We start from the raw sequence: 22,625 nt of genomic DNA, 5'->3' as shown, positions 1-22,625 counted from the left end.
TGGGGTACCCACCGGAGTCATGAAGGACATGGTTCAGCACGATGATGATGTGAAATGAAAGCTGGAATAGAGGGGGGAAAGGATGTTTTTTTTTTTTGTTGTTCTTCTTCTTGTTGTTGTTTTTGTTGTGTGCGTGTTACTCTGGGAATGGCTTTATTGGCAACAGATATACCCATGCAGTCCGGTAATATATATATATATATATACACGAAGGGATGTCACGGTATTTATTTGAATTATTCTTCTCTTTTTTCTCACGGTGCTTGTGTATTTCTTGTTGCATGGTGTCTTGTAGTGAAGAGGGAATTGGTGTACGAGTGGTGCGAGGAGATTTGTTGCAGCTGCTTCTGGAGAATTGCGCCTGGGCCACGGCAAGGATGAGCGATGTGGCGTTATTCAAGATTGGGGTGGCGCTGTCCCTGACGTCAGTTACGGTCTTGGGGATGTGCACGCCTTTTTTGTGCGTGCAGAATGCCAAAGGCAACACGCCACCCCGCCCCCGCACACAACTCATGACAAGTCCGCGGCCACTTTCACTGGCGAATTGCTTCTCGGCCGGTACGCTGCTTGCAATTTCGCTGGTGCATTTTATGCCATGCGCTCTCGCGACGGCTGGAAACGGTGTTTCCCCGACAGCACTCTGTGCCGCATTGATGATTGGTGTCCTTTTTCCCGCCTTGATTGAACGCAACATCACTGAAAGTGTGGCACAAAGTGGGTACGGTCATAGTCATGGCTTGTTTCTTGCACACGAGAGTTATCAGCGCCTAACAGTGATGCCACTTATTATGCTGCCCATGTGCTTTCACGCGGCAGTGGAAGGAGTTCTGTTGGGTCTTGAGGCCTCCGTCGCTGCCCTCATGGGTTCTGCCGTGCCGCTTTTTGTTCACCGTTTCTTTGACGGTGTCGTTGTCGGTGTCTGCATTGCGAAGGAAGTCCGCGCCGAGATGGAGGCGGTTGATGAAGTGACGCCGCTCAACGCCGCGGAAAAGAATACCACGGCCGGTGATTTTGCTGCAACGTTTAGGCGTCGCACTTGCCGGTTTCCCATCATTCTGTGGCTCTGCATCATGCCGGCCGCTCTTCTGTTCTGTGTAGTGCTCACAGGCAACTTCCATGTCCATGGCGTGAGCGAGGCACTCCATCGCGGCGGTTTGACTCGGCCTTCAGATGGCGCGGAAAGTCACCTGAGAAGCAGCTGGCACAAGGAGAGTAAATGGCTGGCGCTCACACAGGCTGTGGGCAGTGGCTTTTTTTTATACGCAAGCCTCACGACACTTACGCTGGAGGAGCTAAAAGGGACACGGGCAAGCTTAGCCCTGTTCGCAGGGGTCTTATTCACCTCTCTTCTCGGCGCCATGGAAACCCATTAAAAGTCAATTTTTAGTGAGACAAAGCGGAGGGGTGCAAAAAGCAAATCACAGCCGTAATGAAGTGAGGCATAGGTGCGCATACCGTTATTGTTTCATGGACAAAATGAGGGGAGGAAAGCCGAGCTGCAATTCTCTTTTCTGACGTGCTACCAATGATTCCATTCAAGGGCATCATCAATATTTCTGCCAAGAAGTAGGATTTACATGTTTTTTTTTGTTGTTGTTGTTGTTCTTGTGGAGGTTGTGGTTGTTGTGATGCGACTTTTGCTTCAATCAACTTGCATCTTGTTCATCTTACGTTTGTGCGTCAGTTTGTGATCAGCCTTTTGTCCTTTTACTGCCTGTGGGAATGGAGCGAGGAGGAGTTTAAAAAAATGTATTTATTGTTCTTGTTGATGTTTGTCTTTGCAATGTTTCGCCCCACCCTTTTTCTTCTGTCATGTAACGATGAGTGTCCGTGAAGGTAAGACGTCTCGTGGCCAAGTGAGGAGGCATCACATACTTTTCTTTTATGGCGCAACGCCCAGTGAGTCGCGTGCTGGATGCATTCCAGACATGCAGCGCCTCGAGGGTCCCACGTCGGCCTCTTTCTTCGGGTGCAACCGTTGAAGAGAGAGCAGCCGGAATTATGTTCGGCTACGTGGAAACGATACAACTTCCGGAGAAAATTGACTGGAGAACATTTTTTCAGTTTTGCCCAAGCGTTACGACGGGTTTACCGCCCGCTTGTGTTTTATTTTTGGCGCTGATGACATCACCGACCCGGATGCTGCGACGGCTATGGGGGCTTACGCGAGGGACGGCAAAGACACTGGCGGTTTCCTCTTGGATGGATTCCTCTTCCGCTGCTGCTGCTGCTGCTGCTGCAACATTTTGTTTTGTGAAGAACATCAATAGCTGCTGCTGCTGCTGCTGCTGCCGTGGTAATAATAAGAATCGTAATAACGATAGTGATGTCGCTGTTTCTCCGCAAAGGCACCGTTTCTTCCCCCGCCACCGACGGCCGCTGAGTGCTGTTGGCTTTGATTCTGTTGCCATTTGTGTGTCACGGCGGTACCTTGCGGGTGATGGGCCAGCACAGAAGGAACCAAAACGAGATGAGTGCTTTGCGCAGGATGACATGGTTTTTTCCAAGACTGGTGTGGATGATGAATGGACCGCGCTGCAGCTTCCCAGGGCACGCTGGTACGCCCGTCAGGTTCAGCGTTCGCCTGTGGACTCCGAGTGCGTGCGGCGCCTGTGCCAAGACACACACATGCGAACCGAACACCGGCGAGTGGCAATGGCGCTCGGTTGCATTTACGCATCAAATAGTAGCAGTAGTAGTGATGGTGATGGTGGCGGCGTCAGTGTGACGGATGTGCTGCTCTGCCTACCCATCACCGACCGTGCAGCCACTGTGGCGGCTCTTCTTCGTTTTTTTTCGCATTATGCCGTCTCCTCCGACCGACTCCATGAGGCGTTGGCAACCGTCTTGAACGATCGCCATGCCACAAAGAAGGAGGCGTGGGTTCTGCTGCAGGCGATGATGGCGGTGTCTGATGTGAGTTCAATTGTCCAATTGTGGGGAATCACGGAGGTGGTGCGTCATGTGGTTCTCGGCGAGGGTGGCAGCAGCGTGGTGCATCGTGAGAGGACTACGACGGCACTGCGGTTTGGCGAATGCGTCTTGACGGCGGAGACACTAGCAGCGCTGTGCGAGGAGTCTGGTCTATGGTATGAGTCCGCCGCATACCATTCCTTTGCCTCAGGGGTCCTGCTGGAGGTCACGGAAGAGGGAAAGAAGAGTAACAGATGCGGATTTGGGGAAGAAATGGTGGTGCTTCTGCGGGCGGTGCGAAATGGCGAGTATACTGCACCATCGTCTTCGTCATCATCACCTCCAATCGGCACTATCGAGGCGCTTCGGAAAGAGATGTCGCCGGTGGTAGCAACGTACACCATGCACCGTGTTGCCGCCGAACTCACACGAAATGAATGGGAAAATGGGTATGACGCATCGAATAGGGAGGGCAGCGGAAATAGGGGCAGTAGGAGTGGTAGCGATATGACGGCTCTGCAATATATGCGGAATGCGGCACCGTTATCAGACGATGCGGTGTGTGCTCAGGCGTTCAAGCTTCACTTTGATATGCGTCTCGGTTCTCTCTCAACTTCTTTGGCTCTCCTGCCATCATGTCGTCATGACTGGCATCGCACTGTGCGACTTATGCAGCACACCCATCGTGCTGGCGTGGCACATTCATTGGATGCTCTTTGGGAGCTGATGGAGTTGGCTCCATCCGGTCGCTACTACGTCATGTTGCGGCTCCAAGCCTCTCAATATCGTTTCCGTGGCGCCAATCACAACTGCACACTTCTCCTGGAGGCGAAAGCAACAGCAGAAGCACTGGGTGCGCCCGAAGGCTTTGAAGCCTTGTCAGCAGGCCCATGGCGACACCTTGCAGAAGCGGCAGCTCGGCACCAGCCCCATGTGGGACAGGCTCTCTGGTCATTGCCTGTGAGCTACATTCCCCGTGTGGCCGCCGCCATGCCACACTTGCCGTCCTCCGTCTTGTCATGTTGGATTCGGTTGCTTCTCCGTCACAGGCGGTATGACTCTGTCGATGTGGTTCTGCAGATGGCTGCTGAACGTGGCGTTGTACCGGAGATGATGGCGCTTGTTGAGGTACTTGAAAGTGTTTATGACCTCGATGGGGATGCTGCACAGCTGCAGCGGGTGGTAAGAAGTGTGCGGAGTTTGTTTCCCTATTGCGCCCCAGCCGTGTTCCGTGCCTTTGTGGAGCGCACTGCGGCGCAAATGCATGATAGACCTTCGCATTCGTGGAGCACCGGGCTGAAACTACTTTCCACAGTAAGTGTTTTGGGTCTCCTGCATTATCCGCGCAGTTGTTTGGAGTCCATTGCGGCCTGCGCCCCCACGCCCGTTGTCTATGCAATGCTGCAGATCTTGAGTGAGGAGGGTGATGCTGCTGCTGTGGAAGGTGATGGTGGCGCAGCAGTGCCGTGTTCTTCGCCGGCTCCTCTGGAGCTTGGTGCATTGCGTCGCCTTCTCCGCTCCGCGCAGATGGCTGGCCTCCGTCCGAAGGTTGACGTTGTCGCGGTGTCCTGCGCGACCAAAAAAACGGCATGGTGGTCGTCAGACACGGCTGTTGCGGGAGTGCCGATGGCAACAGCGCTCTACAGGATGCAGGCGGTAGGATTGTGGCGCCACGCCCTGCAGGAGGTGTCTTGGATGAAAATGAGTTGCGTGGATGGTGCCGCCCGTTGCGATGGGGTGGCAGTCCACCACGCCGTGCGACTGGCTTCATTTGGAAGTGATAGCGTGGCCACCCTTCGTCGTGGTGTTCTGGCGGCCGAAGAAATGGGACGAAAAAAAGTTGGTTTGGTGGAGTCGGGTCGGGCGTGTCGTCTCACGCGGGTGGATGACGCCATGTTGATATCGACAATTGCGTGCGTTGCGGGTGCACTTGTGGCGCGTGGCCGTTGGGAGTCGGCGCTGCGCATCATTCCGCTGGGGGTAACGGACCTTCCGTCTCTCCTCAGAATTGCACGGCTGAAGGCGCTTCAATGCAGCAGTGCTTTTGATGTGCATGCAGCAATGCTGCTGGAGCCGGAGCAAAGGCCGCGAAAGAATAAATGGAGGAAATATCAACAAGCCTCCTGCCGCCCCGCCTTCCGTCGTCGTCGTTGCGGGATGCCGGCGGGTGTGCGTCGAATTGTGAAGAAGATGCAGATGAGCGAAATGTTCCGCTGGTGGGATAAACGGAGCTGAGGAGCCCTTTCGTTTGGTTTGCTTCTGTTCCCCGACTGTTGTCGCCTCGCCCTCCTCTTTTTCTTTCAGTCTCCTTTTTTTTTTTTTTTTTTGCTGCAATTGTTGTTCTCTGCGGCCGTGAGCCCTCCCGGGAATGTAATGAATGATTTATTTTTTTGTGTGCTCTCTTTTCTTCCTTTTTTTGCTGGGGGGCGGCTGCGCCCATTGGCACGCAGAGGGTGTTTGTGCAGGAGGAGGATGAGGCGGACCGCCGCCGCGTGTGGTGGGTTCACCATGAAATACAAGAAGGGCACCGGCCTGTGGGACGAGGACCACGTGAATGACTACAAGACCAACCGGTACCTCTCTGCCCGCGCGACGATGCGATGGTACTACGAGATGGAGCGGCTTCAGACCCGCAACAGCCTCAACGCCCGACGCGGCACGCAGAGCCACAACAACAACATGGGCCTGCACCACAGTGGACGCGGCGCCTTTGAGCGAGAGGTGGAGCGGCGCGGCCTGCAGGTGGAGAAGTACGCGCTGACCACCACGACAGGGGCGACGCGTGTGGCGGAATTGACTCTGCTGCGACGGCTGGAACTTGAGAAAAAGGCCGAGGAGGCGATGGCGAAACAACGTGCGGCAGTACGGCAGCCGGCACCGTCGGCATGGTACGATGAAGCACTGGGGCCTCTGAACCCCGAGTTTTTGCGCTTGATGCAGCCGCACTATGAGGTGGAAATAAAAACTTTGCCGGAAGCCCCTCTCATCCGTGAGCAGCAGCAGCAGCAGCAACAACAAAAACGTCGGTACCACCACCAGGAGTCGGCATAACCGCTGTTTTTGCGAATGGCGCCCACATGAGAAAAGTAAAAGAGGACAAAAGAGAAAAAGGGAGGGTTAAGGATCATTTGTGCTCTCATGTTCTTCCTCTTACCGGTGTGGAAATGCACAAAAATTGCATACATACATTACTAGACTTCTTACTGTATACATGCATTTATTTAGTTAGTTAGTTGTTATTTGTTTATATTTCCCCAATTCTTTCTTCTTACCGCACTGCATTCGATAATACAAATTTTTATCAATGTGGTGTTTGCACGCATCAGAGTGCTGACTTTATTAGGTAGCGATGGCGCAGCGTGTCCCGTACGACGTCGTGTACTGCACGAGTCAGGACGACGCGTTTCCTATCGACGGCTTGGGCCATGGATTGCTACCGAATGCCGCAGCGGCCGCCAATGTAACAAACGCCTCTATGCTGCGGAACTGCAAAGGCTGGCAGAGCGCGCGGAATGTAAAAATGCCGCAGGCGCTTGTGTTGCGTTTCCCTGGGAATGTAGAGCTGACGCAGATGCGTATACTGAGCCATGAGTGTAAGATTGCTTCAAAGGTGGAGGTGCTTTTCTTTGCACTGAAGGGGAAGGAGATGGAAATGCACCCGCCGTCGTTTCGCACCATTCACTTCACGAAGCTCGGTGCGGTGGACTTTAACAGCAATGAGCAGTCGAATTACCGTTCAAAGGAGCGCAAGACGATTCACATGCATGCGGTGGCGTACTTTGTGAAGCTGCTCTTCCACACCCCGCACCGCAACGCACAGAATGTGTTCAATCAGGTTGGGGTGTACTCCATCGAGTGCCACGGGCAGATACTCTCGCGCGTGTGGTGCTCCCCTGACAAGACGCCCGTCATTGGAAACAACAAAAACAAAAACGGCAGAAGCATGAGCGGCGGTGACCTCACGGAATCTGTGAGAAGCAGCGAACAGTTGCACGGTCTGGTCTTGGACCCTACCAGAAGACGTCAGGAACAACAACAACAACGAGAACAGGTAGAAGAGGAAAAAACGCCACTTCGGCCCTTTTTGCGTCAAGAGCAGCGTTCCCCTTATAGTGCGCAGCAGCAGACGCGGCAACAGTTGCCACAATCGCCACCACTGACCCCCGTGCGTGAAATCATCCCCCATGGCAGCGATATTCCTGTCTTTCGCTCCGTTCGCATCGTCGAGTTTGAGGAGTTCTTCATCCGTCGCTCAGAAGACCTGCTCGCACTGAAGGACCAGGCGGTTGCAGTGGAAGACTTTGACACTGCGAAGCTGTGCCGCGACCGCCTCAATCTCATGAACCGGCGATCAAAGCGCATCTACCAAATAGAGCAAGACAAGGTGCAGGCAATTATAGAAGAGGACTTTGACGCGGCGAAGGAAGCTAAACGCGTGATGGACGCCATGATAGAGAGGGTGTACAAGGATGCCCAGTTGCCACGACCACAACCGGACTTTGACCAGTATGAATGTATCGGTGAGACGTTCCACGAGAACCTCACCTACAACTCCCCTCGTAGTGAAATGGCAGATGTTAGTGAAGAACGCATTAGAGATAAAAGTCCCCGCGATACGGATGGTCGGGACGACGGTGCGGATCACAGTACTAGTAGCAATGGAACGGACACGGATAATCACCGTTACAAGAATGAGAGGGATAGCAACAATAACAACAACAACGACAACAAAGATAATATTAGAATGGATATTGATGAATATCGTGATAGTGACGCACATGAGGGGGATACAATGCCAATGGTGTCAAAATTTGCACAGCGGATGGTCGATATGGTGCGAGACATGACATATGAGATTGACAAGGTGGACCCACCACCGCAGGAGAAGAGTGATGACAACCCCCCCACGCCAAAGATTGAGGAATCGAAGCTGCAGCCCTGGGAACGCCGCGTGGTGCAGGCCATCATGGCGGCCTCCTCCGAGACAGATGGGCCAGCTGTGCTTAATCCTTACGTGAAAAATACCCGTGAGGCGCTGGATCTTCTTGGTGTCTTGGGGACGTTTACTACTTGCTGTCTTTTTAGCAAACGTTTCAAGCTGCGTGAAGCGGTGCTTGATGTACTCATGGAGCGAATGGGTGAGCTTTACCAGGCATCGCCTTCTGCGATGGAAGAGGCTCTGCTCCGCTTCCTTGACATGAACGGCCATGGGCTGCAGGACACGATTCCAAACGTTGTAGCAGCGGGCTGTGCCTTTGTGCGTATGGTACTGGCAGACGAACACAAGTGCCTCTCCTCTGTGCTCGCGCCGGTTGTGAATTTGTTGCCACGACTCCTTTGTTGCGCCGCAGATTCCAATCAACGCATCCGTGACGAAGCGCTGGCGACGCTTACATTGTGTATCAAGACACATTCTTTAACAAATACAACGATCCTCACAGCGGTGCTTGCGCATCCGCTGGACAAGGAGCGACGTCGGCTTCCAAGCTGCGGCCCCCGGGTGCAGGTCGCTCGTCTGACGGTTCTCGAGCAATTAGTAACGGCTGGCCGCATGGGATTGCGCAACCATACCGAGAGTGTGTGGGGGAAGCTGCTGCGGCCCTGCATTAATCACCAGAGCCGCGAGGTGCGCGACGCCGCTGTGTCTACAATCACGTCACTTGTACAAGAGCGGAAAATTCTGCTGACGCCAAAGCACGTCAACATGATTGATAACGCGGCCATCCGTGACCAAATAAAGGCGGTTGTGGAAAAATCGAATGCTGCCCGGGCCTGTGGGGAAGCTGGTGATGCCGTGGGTGCAGCTGCAGGTGCCGGAACGAAATGCGGACCGAACACTCAAGGCGGAAAGGCGGGTAACGGACGAAGTAAGCCTCGCACGAAGAGAGTTAACAGTGATGTGGCGGTGTAGAAGAGGAATGTATGGGGGTGCGGCGGCGATCACTTTTTTTCTTTATTCATTTATTTGAGAAATGAGTGTAGCGCAATTGTATGCATTTTTTTTTTTTTTATATAATTCTTTTTTTTTTTTTTTTTCTCTCTTCTTTTTTTCTCTCCGTGTATTTTTGCCTGAAGGCCGAAAGACAAGCAGATTGTGGTATGGTGGATGCAGTGCACATTGTCTGTGGCGATTTTTCTGTATTCCCCCTTTTTTTCTTTGTTGTTGTTGATGATGACGATGATGCGTTTGTGTGTGTTTTGCTTTTTGGTATTATACCTGCCTTTATTTATTTGTATGCGTACTTTTTTTGCTTCATCAGACTTCTTCTCCCCCTCTCTGTGTGTGCATGCATCTGCGTGCTTGTACATTGGTGTGTTTGCGTGTGTCTCTGTGTGCACGTGCCAATCCCCCCACTCTTTCTTTGCCTTTGCCTGCTTGTAACAACCCGTTTGGTGGGGCGTGACTAAAGAAGAGGGAAGGGCGGAACAGGGAGAGAGTGGAAAGGCAAGGGAAGAAGCAAACGGAGAGGGAGAGGGAGATGGATCGTCCGTTTGAAACACACATTAGGGCAGAAGAGGTGGAGGAGGAGGCGGAGGATCCGCGAGAAGCGTTTTTAGACCTCGACGACCCCAACAACGAGATCCTCGACGAAAGCAAGATGGCGGAAATCGAAGACGACGACAACGACGACGATGGCGGGGGGCGGGGGGAAGAGGAAACGCAGTCCTGTGGGGCACGTGATCTGGACGAGGTAGAAGACGCGGAGGATCTTAATGGCATTCCTGACCGGGAACCGGATCGTGATGATGCCCTCTGCGTTTTCCGTGGACGTGATGGGCATCCGCTACATGCTGTCACCGCCCATCCACATGACACCCAAATCTTTGCGGCGAGTGGGGAAAGTGACGAGGTGTACATCCTGCAGCTCGCGTCGGACAGGCGCACGGTGGAAACGAGGGCAGTGTTACAAGGCCACAGTGACACGGTCAGCCTTTTGGCGTTCTCACCAGACGGGGCGTGGCTCGCGAGCAGTGGTATGGACTCTGTCGTAGCGCTCTGGTCCACGTCGACGTGGGAGTTGCGGCACTGTCTTCGCGATCTCAGTGGCGAGATACTGACACTCCTGTGGCACCCATCTAGCCTCGTGGTACTCGCCGGTGGCGAAGACGCGCAGGCGGCCATGTGGAATGTTTCAAAAGGAACGCTTGCCATGTATTTTGTTGGCCACGGCGGCCCTGTGACGTGCATGGCGTGGTCACCAGACCACAAGAAGATTCTGACGGGCAGCGGCGACGGCGGTGTCATCGTCTTCAGCCCCAAGTTTGGAGAGCAGGAGGCGTACATCACGAAAGGTCTCAGTCCCGAGAGGGCATCTGTCACGGCGCTCTGTTTTCTTGGTGACGATGACCGCTGCGTCGTGGGATGTGAGGATGGCACGATGCATGTTATCTCGCTGCGCGCTGGGCGAGCTGTCGCCTCCATGCAAGAGACACACAGCCAAGCCATTGAAAGCCTTTGTATCAGTCATAGCAGCGCTGCTGAACGCATTAGTTCGCCGCCTCTTCTTCTTTCCGCATCTTGTGACTGTTCAATAGCCGTCTGGAACACCGCAGACCTCACGCTTCGGGTGGTGTTCAATGTTGGCGAGAGTGTCATTCCCGCTGTATGGGCGCACGGCCACTTTGTCGTTGCCGGCTGCAGCGACGGCGAGGTGAAGGTGTGGGACGGACGGTCACTGGACCAACAGCCACTATTGCGCTTCATGGGGCACCGCCGTATGATCCTCAGCCTCACCGTCCGTGAGGTTTCTGGTGTAGTGGCCACGGCAAGTGACGACGGAACGGTCCGCTTTTTCTCATCGGGTCTCCAATAGTCTCAGATTTTCTTTGCATGCCGTGTGTAGAAGGTGGTCTCGTGCAGCTCTCAACGGAAATCCGTTGAAACCCAAAGGCCAGTGGAGCTGTAAATTCCCCCAGCCTCTCTCTAATACTTTATTCTAACACTACAAACGTATTTCTTGTTTCTTTTCTCTCTCTCTCTCTCTCTCTGTGTGTGTGTGTGTGTCTCTACGAGGGAGGACCCCTTGCTGCACGTCCACTTCTGTCTTCTGCCTTTTTCTCTTGTGTTTTCCGCCTTGTTGAGTTTATTTGAGCTTCACAGGCCACACACACACACACCGCTTCTTCTCTACCCCTGCCAGGAGGCCTTCGGAAAAAACGGTACAGGAGCGGGGAAGGGGAAGACACACGAGAAAAAAAAAAAAAAAAAGAAAGAGAGAGACGAAAAAGGGAAGGTGATATGTGTGATGGAGGAAAACCCCGCAGAGGAGGATGTGAATGAAATCAACACGACGCTGCTTGATCTACAGGACGCGTTTGCCACGGCGCTGCGGAATGCCGGCGTGTTGGGGAAGTTGCGCGCACAACTCCGTGCTGCGGCCATCAGCGTCATTCGCGGTGACCCGTATCTTCGCACGGCTGCTGTGGGAAAGACAATTTTGCCAGCTGCCCTCTCGCCTGAGGGCCGCGTGGCGCTGATGCTGATTGAGGAATTTGCACGCGTGCACGGGCTGCAGCAGACGTTAGGTGTATTTGAGGAAGAGGGCAACTTGAGCCTTGTGGGCGAGTTGGAGCGCAACACTGCGCGGCGGCTGCGAGGCTCACTGGAGTCATCGGCGCTAGAGCAGTTGATTGCAGCCGCAATGGCGCGTGAGGCACCGCAGCTTCAAGGACAAGAGCCGATGATGACGTCCGGGTCACTGCTGCCTGCGTCCACCCCCATTGTTTCTGATGAAAGGGAAGGGGAAAGGGAGCAGCACACGGTTGCCTGGCAACAACAGCAACCGAAAAAAGAAGTTAGAGCAGAACTGGAGACACCGTGTCATCCAGAGATCGCCGCCGGGTTGAAGGAGTACGAAGACTCAATTAATTATAGTATTGTGAGCGTCGCGGACCTTCCAGGCGTTGATGAGAGCAATTACGACAAGATAGAGAAGTTTTAAACAGACTCCCGAATACTTTCTCACCATCTCGCCATTACTATTACCATTACTGGTACTAGTAGTACCTCATAATACAACATGCATACGGTGAATCTCTTCTTTACAGGGAACAAAAACAGAGGGACTGTCAAAAAGAACATGCAAAATGAGATGATGACCGAGCCAAAATGAACTGCAAGACGTTGGATTTCATCTCTTATACATTATGCGTGTATGCGTGTGTGGGTGTGTGTGTGGGTGTCTCAACTCCCTCCTCATTTTTTTTTTTTTCCTTTGATTAGTTGTTATGATGTTTTTGGGCGGGTGTTTCCGCGCCACGTTGCACCTTATAGCCTAAATGTGTATAAATTTTTGGGTGCGTATGGATATAAAAAGGGAACATATATATGTATATATATATGCATATCTAAATTACTTTCTCTGAGTGTGTCTCCATATTTTTATTTTCATTTTTCTGTTGGTTGATATGTGTCCGATAATTGAATGTTTTTTTTTTTTTCTCTTTCTTTATTTTTGTGTGTGTGTGCGAGCAGGAGGTAAGGAGGAAGGGGATCTATAGCGGGCAGCGAGGGCGCTAAAGTTCAATGGTTTACCGCCGCTCACGCCTCTCCTTTTTTTCCCGTGCCGTGCCGCCGAGCAAGCTGCAGGCTCTCTTCCTTCGCTGTGGGCTGCGGGATATTGTCGAGGCGCATGGCGATAACTTTGCGCGGGAAGTGGCAATGCGTTCAAAGTACCAGCTGTTCAGCCCTCTTTTTACTCCATATTTTACTATAGAGAGCCATCACCTCACAATGCTTGGCGACACTATCATCGATGACTTTCTTTCTCAGGCAATGCTGCGATACGCCATACACGCCGGTCTTGTGCTAACAACGAACGCGACAAGGCAACTTAATGCGGTTTTGCACAATCACTTCACTTTGCGCCTATTTGCAAAAGAGCTGCATTTTGATGAGCTTGCGGTCCCGCTGAATCTCGATAGCCTTCTCGCCGATGACGGTGGCAAGACGACAGGGGACAGGCTTGCGTTTCTGGAGCCGCAGCATGTCGGACTGCGGGAACACGATGTTGCGGGGACGTCTTTTCAGGTCACGCCATTGCGTGCCGGGCAAAGCCCTCTTGGCTGGATGTTCTCTCATTTTATAGGCGCCCTGCAGCAGACGTTGGGCAGTGATGTGGTGCGGCGGGTTTTGTCAAACACCTACGGGGACGTGGAAGTGAACCTCCCCAGTGGTGCGGCGGCGCTCCTGCTACGCACGTTGCAGCATTTTCCCGCTGGAAACGTCACGGAAGCGGTACTTGCCGCGCAAGGGCTGCCGTTGCGTTTTGTCACCAAGACACGTGTGCTGTCAGACGAGGCGACGAGGGAGGGAGAGGAAGATGGTGACGAGGCGGCTGGAAAGAAGAGCGCGGAGGAGGCCGTTTTGTGCAGTGGGTTTGGTGTGCAGGACGCGACACGTGATGCAATGACAATTGATGGAATTGCCGCCAACCCCGGCGTGCTTGCATCGCTTGCGGCTGGCCCGGGTGGGATAGACGCCATCAACACGTGGCGTCAGCGGGCGCAACGGGAGCTTCAGGAGAGACGAGGGCTATTACGCGACGCGATCCGGGACGAGCATGACGACGATGACGGATGGCTTCACCCGCAGGAGCGGGAGCGCTACAGGCGAGGCGCAGCCTTCTACAACGCTGTGGACTTTACCGCCGTGGCAAATTACTTTGCCGATTTGTACGGGATACCGCAGCCTGTCAATGCGCAGCGAGTCACACGTCTGAAGTTTAGAAATTCCGTTCGAGACCCGCTCTTCTACGACACACGCTCCGACATGCGGAATGGGGTACCCTTCTCGACCGACGGTGAGCCGCTCGCCCAATATCTTGACCGCTTCAACCGGCCTCACAGACGTCTCTTCGAGGTGTCGCTTGTTGTTGGCAGCGGCGAGGGCCGTACTGCCGGCCGTGCCATTGCAACACGTTACACCGTCGCACGTGAGTCGGCGTGTAGGGCGTACCTTGGTGCCGTCCTGCACGATCTCCACACGATGAAGGAGAGGAATTCCACTGCGGTGTAAGGAGAGATTTCCGGTTTGTGTGTGTGTGTGTATTTGCCCGAGTTGGATGGCAGGTGAATGCTGGAAAAAAAAAAAAAGGAAGTGATTGTGCGTGTGAGTGTGTCCTTTTTTTTTTTTTTTTTTTTTTTTTTTCCATCATTCACCTTCTGTTTCAGGGTCTCTGCGCAGAAAGGGGTTGAAGGAACTCATGCGGGACAGCTGGAGCACCGATGTTTTGGTGCAAGTCGACATTCGTCACACACTTTGCCGCGGATGACTGTCAACTCTTCCCGACGCAGCAGAAACTCTTTGACTTTATCGACGCGCAGAATGAAGAGGAGGGACAACAGGCGCATGCCGCACCAAAATGGCTGCCGTTCAGTATCGAGCTCCCCTCAGAGGAAGAGGTGGTGCGTGAGTTGGCGTCGCGGTCGCTCCGCGCATCTGCGGCGGCGATCCCCACTCATTCCGGTAGCGGTGGTGCACGTGGCAGGCTTTTCCGCAAACGGCCTTTGAGCACGCATGGGGAGGATACGCGGAAGACTGACGATGAGGCCAAATATTTGTGCGAGGGGAAACGTCAGCGTCGGGTGGTGCTCCGGGAAGATTACGCGGTGTTTTATGGCGTCACGCCGCTCTCCTCGCAGACGAGAATGTTTCTTGCGGCAACCGTCAATGGTCTGGCGCGTGTGGTGCGAGAGATTGAGCCACTGCAGCAGCACTTGTATGAGGTGATACGCGAGGGAGCGCCATGTCACATGTACCTTGACGTCGAGCGCGAGAAGGATTACTCCGCATGGCTTCCCGTCGTAAGCGTTGTGGATGACGACAGTGAGGAGGACAGGGTTATATACGAGTGCCGGAGGGCAGAGGAGTATTCGGCGGCCTTGTCAACAGCCCTATGGAAACCGCCGCGTTGTTGTGCGTGGAACTGCCGACTGCGCGCTGACAACAGTGAGACGACGACGGTACTGCTTACAGAGCTCCGCCGGTTTCTTTGCAGCACATACCCTGCATTGGTGAAATCACGTGACTCGGAGAATCATGGTGCCTTTGAAGATGAGGATGATACTGTTCTTCCGACTGATGACAACAGTACGGCAGCAGCGCTGGGGCCTGGCGTAGACGTGATGGTAATGCGGTCTTTGGACGCGACGGAAAAGGAGGGTGGTCGAAGTGGGAAGTTCTCGCAGCACTACGTTGTGAAGTTTGGTGGACAGTGGTTCAACAGCAACGCCGACGTCGGACGAATTGTGGGGCAATTTGTGGAGTACTTGTACGAGCGGGCGGTAGCGGACCCTTGTGTGCACGTCGCACTCTTCTACCATGATACACCGAAGGATTTTGCCGTTCTGCCTCCGTCTCAGCCCTCACGACACCTGCCTTTTCTTCCACTTCGGTGCGTCATTGACACCGCCGTGTACAGTCGAAACCGCATGCTGCGCTGCCTCTGGAGTTGTAAGCTGCACAAGAGAAGCATTCTCACGGTGGAGCGAAATGTTTCCGCCAACTTCCCCACTGGAACAATCCCGACGACGGCGGACAGAGTGGCACTCTTTTTCGACTCTCTTGTGACCCTGCAGGTGGGGCACCGGGAAGTGATTTTAGTTCCGGCACCAACTATTAGCACCTTTGGAGCGGTTTCATCAAATGAGGGTTGCAAATACGGCAGCGAAGAGACTCAGTTAACGAAGGACGTCGATAGAGCGCGCTATGGCGCCCTGGCGGAGCACGTGGCACGGGAATGGAGCATTGTTGGTGGGGTTCCTTGCCGAGTGAGTAGTGTGCGTCAACGCGGTGGACGGTACCTGTTTTTTCTGCTCGATGGGTCACGCTACTGCAGTAACGTGGGACGGCAGCACCTCTCGAACAATGTCTACATCACCGTCGACCTGCAGCAGCGCGTGTGGGTGCAAAAGTGCTTTGACCCTGATTGTGCCTTGTACAGGTGTGCACCGCGGGCGATCCCTGACGATGTTTGGTCCACAAACAGGCACGACTGGACGAGTGAGACGCCAACAGCAGCTCTTGCATCCCATGCATCGTTGCGGACAATATTTCAGCCACCAAGATAAAGGAATCCGATCCACTAACGCCCTCCACACCGTGAGATTTTCCTTATTCTTTTATTTCTCTCTTTCCCTTCCCGTATGTATATATGTTTGTTTGAGAGGAAGATCTTCTACTCTACTATCTATCTCTCACTTTCTTTCTTCTTCTTTGACGAGTCAAAAGTAGGTTGCGTATAAAGCGAATGTTGCGGAGACGAATGGTTTGTATGGGCGGGTGTCCACGTGGACCCACCGAGTGGACGTCGATCTTTGTGTTGTGGATTGCTGCGTGGCTCATGACATGTGGCGCCACTGCAGAAAGGGGCTTTTCTGGTGATATCCCGCCTGCACCACATGATGCAGCGTACGCAGCCTACTTTCGCAACTACCCAATAGTGCGTCCCTGCATCATGAAGGCGGTGTTTATGGCAGTGAAAAGTGATGACCAGAGCAACAACTCCGTTGCGTACAGGGGCTGCAGTATCGCTGACAACGCCGTCGCACCGCATGGCCTTCTCCTCCTCCATGCGACCGAAGTGGCGCAGGCATCGATGGATGGCTGCGAGGATAACGCACCGTCACTGCAAGATATTATTCGCGGGCTCTCAATTCCTGATACAGTCTTCTCAAGTGGCATTGGACTCGTCTTGTCGACACGTGACAAGGACGACTATGAGGAGGGAGGGAGGGAAAACAGGGTGAAAACGAATACTCAGTATGACATGACATGTTTTCTGGCTGCTGTGCAGCACTACAATGCGGTAGCAAATAAACATACGCAGGGTTTGATGCCACCCATTACAGCAGTGGCATTTTCGGACGACAACAGATGTTGTCGTTTCTCTGGTGATCGCCGCAGCGGTGAGGAGTTGTTGCTTCCTCGCGAAGTGAGGAGCGTGTATGACTTTGTTATCCTCTACTTTCCCAGTGCCGCTACCAGCAGCAGTGGCCCAGCAAATAGTGACTGGACGGCTCTTATGAATGCTGCCGGGTTCAACCGTATTCACTGGGCTGAGGGCCGCAGGTACCCGCAGAATGTATTGGAGACACGAAATGGCATGTCACTTGCGGAGTTATTATCGTCACCCACGAGGGTGCGAAGTTGCTTGGAGGGCCCCTCGCCATCATGTGTTCCTTTGAGCGGCTGGACTGTGTGGACGAGCACCGCTGACATGCGGTGGGAGTGGAACGAAACTTCATTGAACTTTGAAAAGAAGACGCGGAAAGGTGCCGTTGCATTGCTGGTGGCTTCTACCGCAGTATCGCTTGTCCAGGATGCAACTCCTGGTGCGGACTGCCCCGCCAGCGCCATCGTGGCAACATTGTCGGTACTGGAGGCACTGCGGCGCGTGGGTGGGGATGACAGCCGCGATGTGTACGCCTTTTTTTTCCCTGGCGAGCACGTGGGCAGTGTCGGGAGTGCCCGCTTCATCTCCGACGCGACGATGCTGGAGTGTGTCCACGCCGGCCTCAGCAACTGCACAGCGCTGGCATACAAAGAAAAACTGAACTTTACTACGGTGGATTTCAACGCCATCGATACGTTTCTTGTTGTGGATCAGGTAGCCTACCAAGACGCCCCACTGTATTACCATGTCGACAGCCGTGTGGGGAAGACGGGATCGGCGCAGCAGCAAAAGGCGGAGCTGGAAATGGAAAAGAGTGGCGTCCGCCGAGCCTCCACCACACGTCTGCCGTACTCCCCCATCACAACGTTGTTGGATCTTCTCCCTGCGGTGATGGCGGGCGAAAAAGTGTTCCTCACACTTACTCGGTACAACACGACATTTGCAAATCCTGACGTTTTTACTGTCGTTGATAAGACGGCGGAGCACTCCGCACTTCGCCCAGCGTCTGTTGCGGAGGCGGCTGATGTCATGCTGCGTGTGCTACTCCCTCCCACGCAAAACGCAGCTGAGACCCCTCCCGTAACGTCGGTAAATCGCAGTCTTGTGGAGCAGCTGTGGGGATGCTTTACGGAGAATTTGCAATGCAAATTTCTCTCCGCGCCAAACGATGTAGCGGAGTTTATGGCGCCAGACTACAGCGTGGGCGAAATGGCGAACAGCCGAATCACCGACACACAAGCAGCCATTGAGGCGGCGCTTCATCGCATCGGCTGGACAGACGTCGCACGGTCTCCAGCGGTGCCAAAGTCGCTGCGCATCCCCCACGGCGACTGGGGTGCGACGTGGGAACAGGACAGGGATTGGATGCGGTTGCACAATGACTCACGGTACGAATTGCACGTGATGAGCTTTTGGCGTGGGAATATCGGTGCCAGAAGCACTATGGTGGGATCTGATACCGTCGCTCTGATCTTTCTTATGCTTAGTATTACTGCCACTATCTCTCTCACTCTGTGCATTCATGTGTGTGTTAGGAAGTAAGAATTGTTATTGAGTTTTTGTTGTTGTTGTTTTTCTCCTCCTCGTGGAGAAGAGTGGAGGGGGGAGAATGAAATGCTTAGAAGACGCCTCTGGAGCGGGGAGGGGAACAGCGAATTGAAGAAAAAGGGAAGGGGAGGGCATTGCGCGTGTGTTTACGATGCATACGTATCCAACTCATGTGCCGTTCTTCTTCTTTTAATTCCATTTGTATAAACAAGGAAAGAGGCCATTTGGAATATAATGGAAGCAACAACGAAGTCTGGGGACAAAATCACGCTAGACACAACGCATGACACTGGCTTTGGGTTTCACCCGGGGGAAATTGTGCACTTCACAAAGAGTCTGCGGAACGGCAAATTAGCTCTCATTCGCGGTGTGGCGGATGGTCTCTTGTGGTTTTCCGTATTTCGTACTGTGGAGGAGGCGGAGGCAGCGGAGGCCCTGCGGGCTCCCGTAGATACCGCCAGCTGCCGTGCCAAGGAGGAGTTCATACGACAGTTTGGATGGGTCTTGGATTTAAAAACAAACCCCGCGGCACGAGGCGGCGGCGTATAAACCAACCGGAGAGAATAAATAAATGAGGCGTTTTTGTTGTTTTTCTTTTTGTTTTTTCCTATGTGTGGTATATGTGTGTGCATGCATGTATCTATCCTTTCATGGTGCTGTGGGACCAGTGTATGGGATCCGCAGGAAATGAATCGATAGACAAACAGTGAGAGAAAAGGCTTGACACCCACGTGGAGCATTTTTTGCATTTACGAAGGCATGCTTCCCCTCCTGTATTTATCTGCCCTTTTTTTTTTTTGTTGTTGTTTTGCTTTGTGGGCATCGACTCATATGTGCTAAAGAAATTTAAAAAATAAAAAAAAAAAAAAGAACAAAGTTGGGGGTGGGGTGGAAGGAGCACGAGGAAAAATACATTGGCACGTCGATAGACAAATACATTACAAAGGAGAACGGGTAGAGTTGAGGGAGAGTGATGCGTAGGGGAATTGTGAATCATTACTACTGGTCGCGTTACCGTATGCCAACGCAGATGCCGAAGTTTGATGGTCCTGCCCCCATTGCCGCGCCGCAAAACATGAACAGCACAAAGACAAATGAGTTCATTGATCCTATCGACGACAAGTTCCCATTGAGTATCCGCGGCCCCCTGGTGCGGCCGGATGTGCCGGAAGATCAGTATGTCGACAGTTGGTACGTGTGCACATCCATGACACACCACCTTGGCGACTACCGACCGTGGAGCGCAAGTGCCCCACCCAATGCCTATCGCTTCCGTCCGTACAACGAGTTTGATGCCAAGGGTAGGGAGTACGTGGAGTACATGCGACAGTTTGCCCGCTACGACCCGCGTAAGTCCCAGGGAAAAGGACAAAAAGGGTTCCCCTTTCGGGATGCCTACCTCACAAAGATGAATGAAGCAAATAGGACCACACCACCGCCCACACTCGAGACGATCATGGACCGTGCGGTGCGGGAGAAACATCAGCATGCACGCGTTTTGAGTCCAATGCAAGTGCAACGTGACGTGGGTCGCTCAGAGACCCCGTTGCCATGCGCTGGCAACATCCCCGTGGACCGAAGTCAGTTCCCGTTTTGTTGGAAGACAGAAGACTGGTACGAGTATGAGGTGGCCAAAGTGAGAAACAAGCGCTTCGTCTTTGAGAACACGGAGGAAGATGGAATCCATGGCTCCGAGGTGACGTACAAAATTGTTCTTGAGGGTTTCTGGGACCATCACGTGATGAAGCTGGCGGAAGATGTCTGCATGTTTCTACGGGATGTGGGTCGTCAAGTCACCGAGGAGAAACTTGTCGCGGTGCGGCGCGTCATGGAAGGACTTACAGGCGGTGCATTCGATCCGGAGCTGATCGACTTCTTTAATGCCGCCCGTGCGGGCCCCTTTGGTCGCCCCGACGAGTACGACGCAGAGGAGGTGGCAAACTTTGTGCGGGCCGACCTGAAACGATTAGAGGAACAGTGTTTGAACGTTATAAACCGCTGCAATGTGCCTGTGCCAGGCGCCACGAATATATACGACCCGCAGGTGTCATGGCCGTACGTGGAAAAACTGGAGCCGTGGGTGCGGATGGCGGAGTTCTGGACTTCCTCATCCGACACCTCCTTTACAGAACTTGAGATGTCGACAGCCCATTACGAATTCAGGAAATATTTCCGTGTAATCATCTGCAAGCTGCCTTTTCAGAGTACCGAATTTGAAAAACGTATGTACGATATAAGGCACTGGTTACATCGACAGACCACGTGCGAGTTTCACACCATTTATAGGAAGAACGTTATTCATGATGGCTCTGTATTCCCCACCGAGCATGACCCCGCCACGCCCACAACGCATGACCACCACCGCATGTTCTCCTTTGCCCTTGATTGGCAAAGCGCCCCGGTGAATCGTCTCAGCGTGGCAAGGGTATTGGAGGGTGACGATTGGGAACGGGTGGCGCAGCGACTAGGCTGCAGCGTGGATGATCTCAAGGAGGCGAACCCGGCGATCGAGGAACTCGAGGCAGGTGCGGTTCTTAACGTTCCCGGCGGAGCCTCCCGTAGACTCACAAGCTTCGGTGCAGCCCCACGTGTGCTGCCACTTCAGAACCCCAACAATGGAAAACGCATCCGCACCTGGGAAGATGCCGCGACTGTCCTTGATTGCACCGTGGAAGAGCTACAGCAGGCAAATGGCCACGCTGCACTGACGTACAAGCAGACTGGCGAGAATGGCGAAGGCGAGTTTGGCCCATCCGTCACAGAGCTGAACGTCCCGCTCTCGTGCTGGGTGTCAACCGCTGAAACGGAGTTCAGCCCAGTCGAGCTTGTGTTCGCCGGTGACACATTCGCCACCATTGCACAGCGTCTGCGGTGTAGTGAGGAGGCTCTTAAAAAGGCAAATGATGGGCAGAGCGATCTGAGTCATGCTCGCTTTGTGCGTGTCCCGGCAGAGGCGAAAGCGCCAAGGCGATTATTGGAACCGCAGCTGCGTTCGCAGGCTGCAACAGATGTGCTGATGACGCGAACCATTGCGGAGGAGGCGGCTTATGGAATCAAAAACATCCCTGATCTCCCATCCAACGCGAGCAAGTTTCCGCACGAGTACCACACCCCAACCTCGCGCTTCCCGACAACACCAAAAGAAAAGGAGTCAGAAAGCGACTGGATGGCCTACACAGCAAGATACCTTGACAAGCAGTTCACGCATCCGACCGAGCCCACACCGATCTACAATGTGAATAAACTCTGGCCCATGCAGCAGGTCCCTGGCAAAATAGACCAGACACCCTTCGAGGAGGATCAGACATGGCTACTGAATCCCATTCCTGTGCAGCAACTGGAACAACACCATCCTGAAAAGGACCTTCAAGACCTCCCATTTGTCAATCACGAACAGTTTCCACGCTCGCTGGAGTGGACCGCACCCTAAAAACACAACATTGTTCACTTATTTTGGCACACGAAGCGCCACCAAATAATAGTGTATGTTTCTCTACTCCATTCTGTGTTTCCATGCCTTTCATCTGGAAGCTGAACTTTTCTCTTTTCACCTCTTCCGCCCCAATTCATTTAGCAAGTCAATATTCCCGAGTGCGCCACGCCCCCCCCCAGGGAAACTCGCATGCGCTAAAGCACCGCACCATGACGGTGCACATCGCACAATAATTGTTTCACGCACGGAACGCGCGGCGCAACCCCGCCGGGTTATTGTCGCAACATTTCCGCGCTCGGACGGCGCCGACTGCGACGGGAAAGGTGGGTGCGCGAATATTCCCGAGTGCGCCACGCTCCCCCCAGGGAAACTCGCATGCGCTAAAGCACCGCACCATGACGGTGCACATCGCACAATAATTGTTTCACGCACGGAACACGCGGCGCAACCCAGCCGGGTTATTGTCGCAACATTTCCGCGCTCGGACGGCGCCGACTGCGACGGGAAAGGTGGGTGCGCGAATATTCCCGAGTGCACCACGCTCCCCCCAGGGAAACTCGCATGCGCTAAAGCACCGCACCATGACGGTGCACATCGCACAATAATTGTTTCACGCACGGAACACGCGGCGCAACCCAGCCGGGTTATTGTCGCAACATTTCCGCGCTCGGACGGCGCCGGCTGCGACGGGAAAGGTGGGTGCGCGAATATTCCCGAGTGCACCACGCTCCCCCCAGAGAAACTCGCATGCGCTAAAGCACCGCACCATGACGGTGCACATCGCACAATAATTGTTTCACGCACGGAACGCGCGGCGCAACGCAGCCGGGTTATTC

At 53.7% G+C, this 22,625-nt stretch overlaps 11 protein-coding genes across 11 annotated transcripts, besides 17 other annotated features; all 11 read left to right on the top strand.

Moving 5' to 3' along the window:
* Window positions 1-22,332: part of a sequence feature (heterozygous, Esmeraldo-like haplotype) that runs on past the window's edge.
* Window positions 86-127: a sequence feature (A-rich).
* Window positions 186-206: a sequence feature (AT_rich).
* Window positions 216-1,373, top strand: Tc00.1047053507941.110 (uncharacterized protein; the record flags this gene model as incomplete). Its single annotated transcript, XM_807729.1, has 1 exon — window positions 216-1,373. One exon carries the CDS (start codon window positions 216-218, stop codon window positions 1,371-1,373), a length of 1,158 nt encoding a protein of 385 aa, XP_812822.1.
* Window positions 1,588-1,627: a microsatellite.
* Tc00.1047053507941.100 (uncharacterized protein) lies at window positions 1,885-5,148 on the top strand (the record flags this gene model as incomplete). Its single annotated transcript, XM_807728.1, has 1 exon — window positions 1,885-5,148. The coding sequence occupies one exon, from the start codon at window positions 1,885-1,887 to the stop codon at window positions 5,146-5,148; it is 3,264 nt and encodes a 1,087-aa protein (XP_812821.1).
* Window positions 2,218-2,240: a microsatellite.
* Window positions 2,270-2,292: a microsatellite.
* Tc00.1047053507941.80 (uncharacterized protein) lies at window positions 5,386-5,964 on the top strand (the record flags this gene model as incomplete). The annotated part of the gene is made up of 1 exon (XM_807727.1): window positions 5,386-5,964. One exon carries the CDS (start codon window positions 5,386-5,388, stop codon window positions 5,962-5,964), a length of 579 nt encoding a protein of 192 aa, XP_812820.1.
* Window positions 5,906-5,930: a microsatellite.
* On the top strand, window positions 6,263-8,824 carry Tc00.1047053507941.70 (uncharacterized protein; the record flags this gene model as incomplete). Its single annotated transcript, XM_807726.1, has 1 exon — window positions 6,263-8,824. One exon carries the CDS (start codon window positions 6,263-6,265, stop codon window positions 8,822-8,824), a length of 2,562 nt encoding a protein of 853 aa, XP_812819.1.
* Window positions 7,618-7,644: a microsatellite.
* Window positions 8,910-8,964: a sequence feature (A-rich).
* Window positions 9,192-9,255: a microsatellite.
* Window positions 9,321-9,397: a sequence feature (CT-rich).
* On the top strand, window positions 9,393-10,727 carry Tc00.1047053507941.60 (uncharacterized protein; the record flags this gene model as incomplete). The annotated part of the gene is made up of 1 exon (XM_807725.1): window positions 9,393-10,727. One exon carries the CDS (start codon window positions 9,393-9,395, stop codon window positions 10,725-10,727), a length of 1,335 nt encoding a protein of 444 aa, XP_812818.1.
* Window positions 10,882-10,902: a microsatellite.
* Window positions 11,103-11,147: a repeat region.
* Tc00.1047053507941.50 (uncharacterized protein) lies at window positions 11,160-11,855 on the top strand (the record flags this gene model as incomplete). Its single annotated transcript, XM_807724.1, has 1 exon — window positions 11,160-11,855. The coding sequence occupies one exon, from the start codon at window positions 11,160-11,162 to the stop codon at window positions 11,853-11,855; it is 696 nt and encodes a 231-aa protein (XP_812817.1).
* Window positions 12,062-12,096: a microsatellite.
* Tc00.1047053507941.40 (uncharacterized protein) lies at window positions 12,440-13,930 on the top strand (the record flags this gene model as incomplete). Its single annotated transcript, XM_807723.1, has 1 exon — window positions 12,440-13,930. One exon carries the CDS (start codon window positions 12,440-12,442, stop codon window positions 13,928-13,930), a length of 1,491 nt encoding a protein of 496 aa, XP_812816.1.
* Window positions 14,036-14,062: a microsatellite.
* On the top strand, window positions 14,140-15,984 carry Tc00.1047053507941.30 (uncharacterized protein; the record flags this gene model as incomplete). Its single annotated transcript, XM_807722.1, has 1 exon — window positions 14,140-15,984. One exon carries the CDS (start codon window positions 14,140-14,142, stop codon window positions 15,982-15,984), a length of 1,845 nt encoding a protein of 614 aa, XP_812815.1.
* On the top strand, window positions 16,164-18,350 carry Tc00.1047053507941.20 (uncharacterized protein; the record flags this gene model as incomplete). The annotated part of the gene is made up of 1 exon (XM_807721.1): window positions 16,164-18,350. The coding sequence occupies one exon, from the start codon at window positions 16,164-16,166 to the stop codon at window positions 18,348-18,350; it is 2,187 nt and encodes a 728-aa protein (XP_812814.1).
* Tc00.1047053507941.14 (uncharacterized protein) lies at window positions 18,591-18,905 on the top strand (the record flags this gene model as incomplete). The annotated part of the gene is made up of 1 exon (XM_807735.1): window positions 18,591-18,905. The coding sequence occupies one exon, from the start codon at window positions 18,591-18,593 to the stop codon at window positions 18,903-18,905; it is 315 nt and encodes a 104-aa protein (XP_812828.1).
* Window positions 19,199-19,225: a sequence feature (AT_rich).
* On the top strand, window positions 19,330-21,786 carry Tc00.1047053507941.10 (uncharacterized protein; the record flags this gene model as incomplete). The annotated part of the gene is made up of 1 exon (XM_807720.1): window positions 19,330-21,786. One exon carries the CDS (start codon window positions 19,330-19,332, stop codon window positions 21,784-21,786), a length of 2,457 nt encoding a protein of 818 aa, XP_812813.1.
* Window positions 22,333-22,625: part of a sequence feature (areas merged during assembly that could not be assigned to a particular haplotype. This can correspond to areas where the two haplotypes were merged or to regions with more than two copies in the genome that were merged during assembly.) that runs on past the window's edge.

Source organism: Trypanosoma cruzi, assembly GCF_000209065.1.
Source record: "Trypanosoma cruzi strain CL Brener chromosome Unknown tcruzi_1047053507941, whole genome shotgun sequence".
Taxonomy (NCBI): domain Eukaryota; phylum Euglenozoa; class Kinetoplastea; order Trypanosomatida; family Trypanosomatidae; genus Trypanosoma; species Trypanosoma cruzi.
Note: the sequence above shows the minus strand (reverse complement) of the source record. Positions and strands in the feature narration are given on the sequence as shown.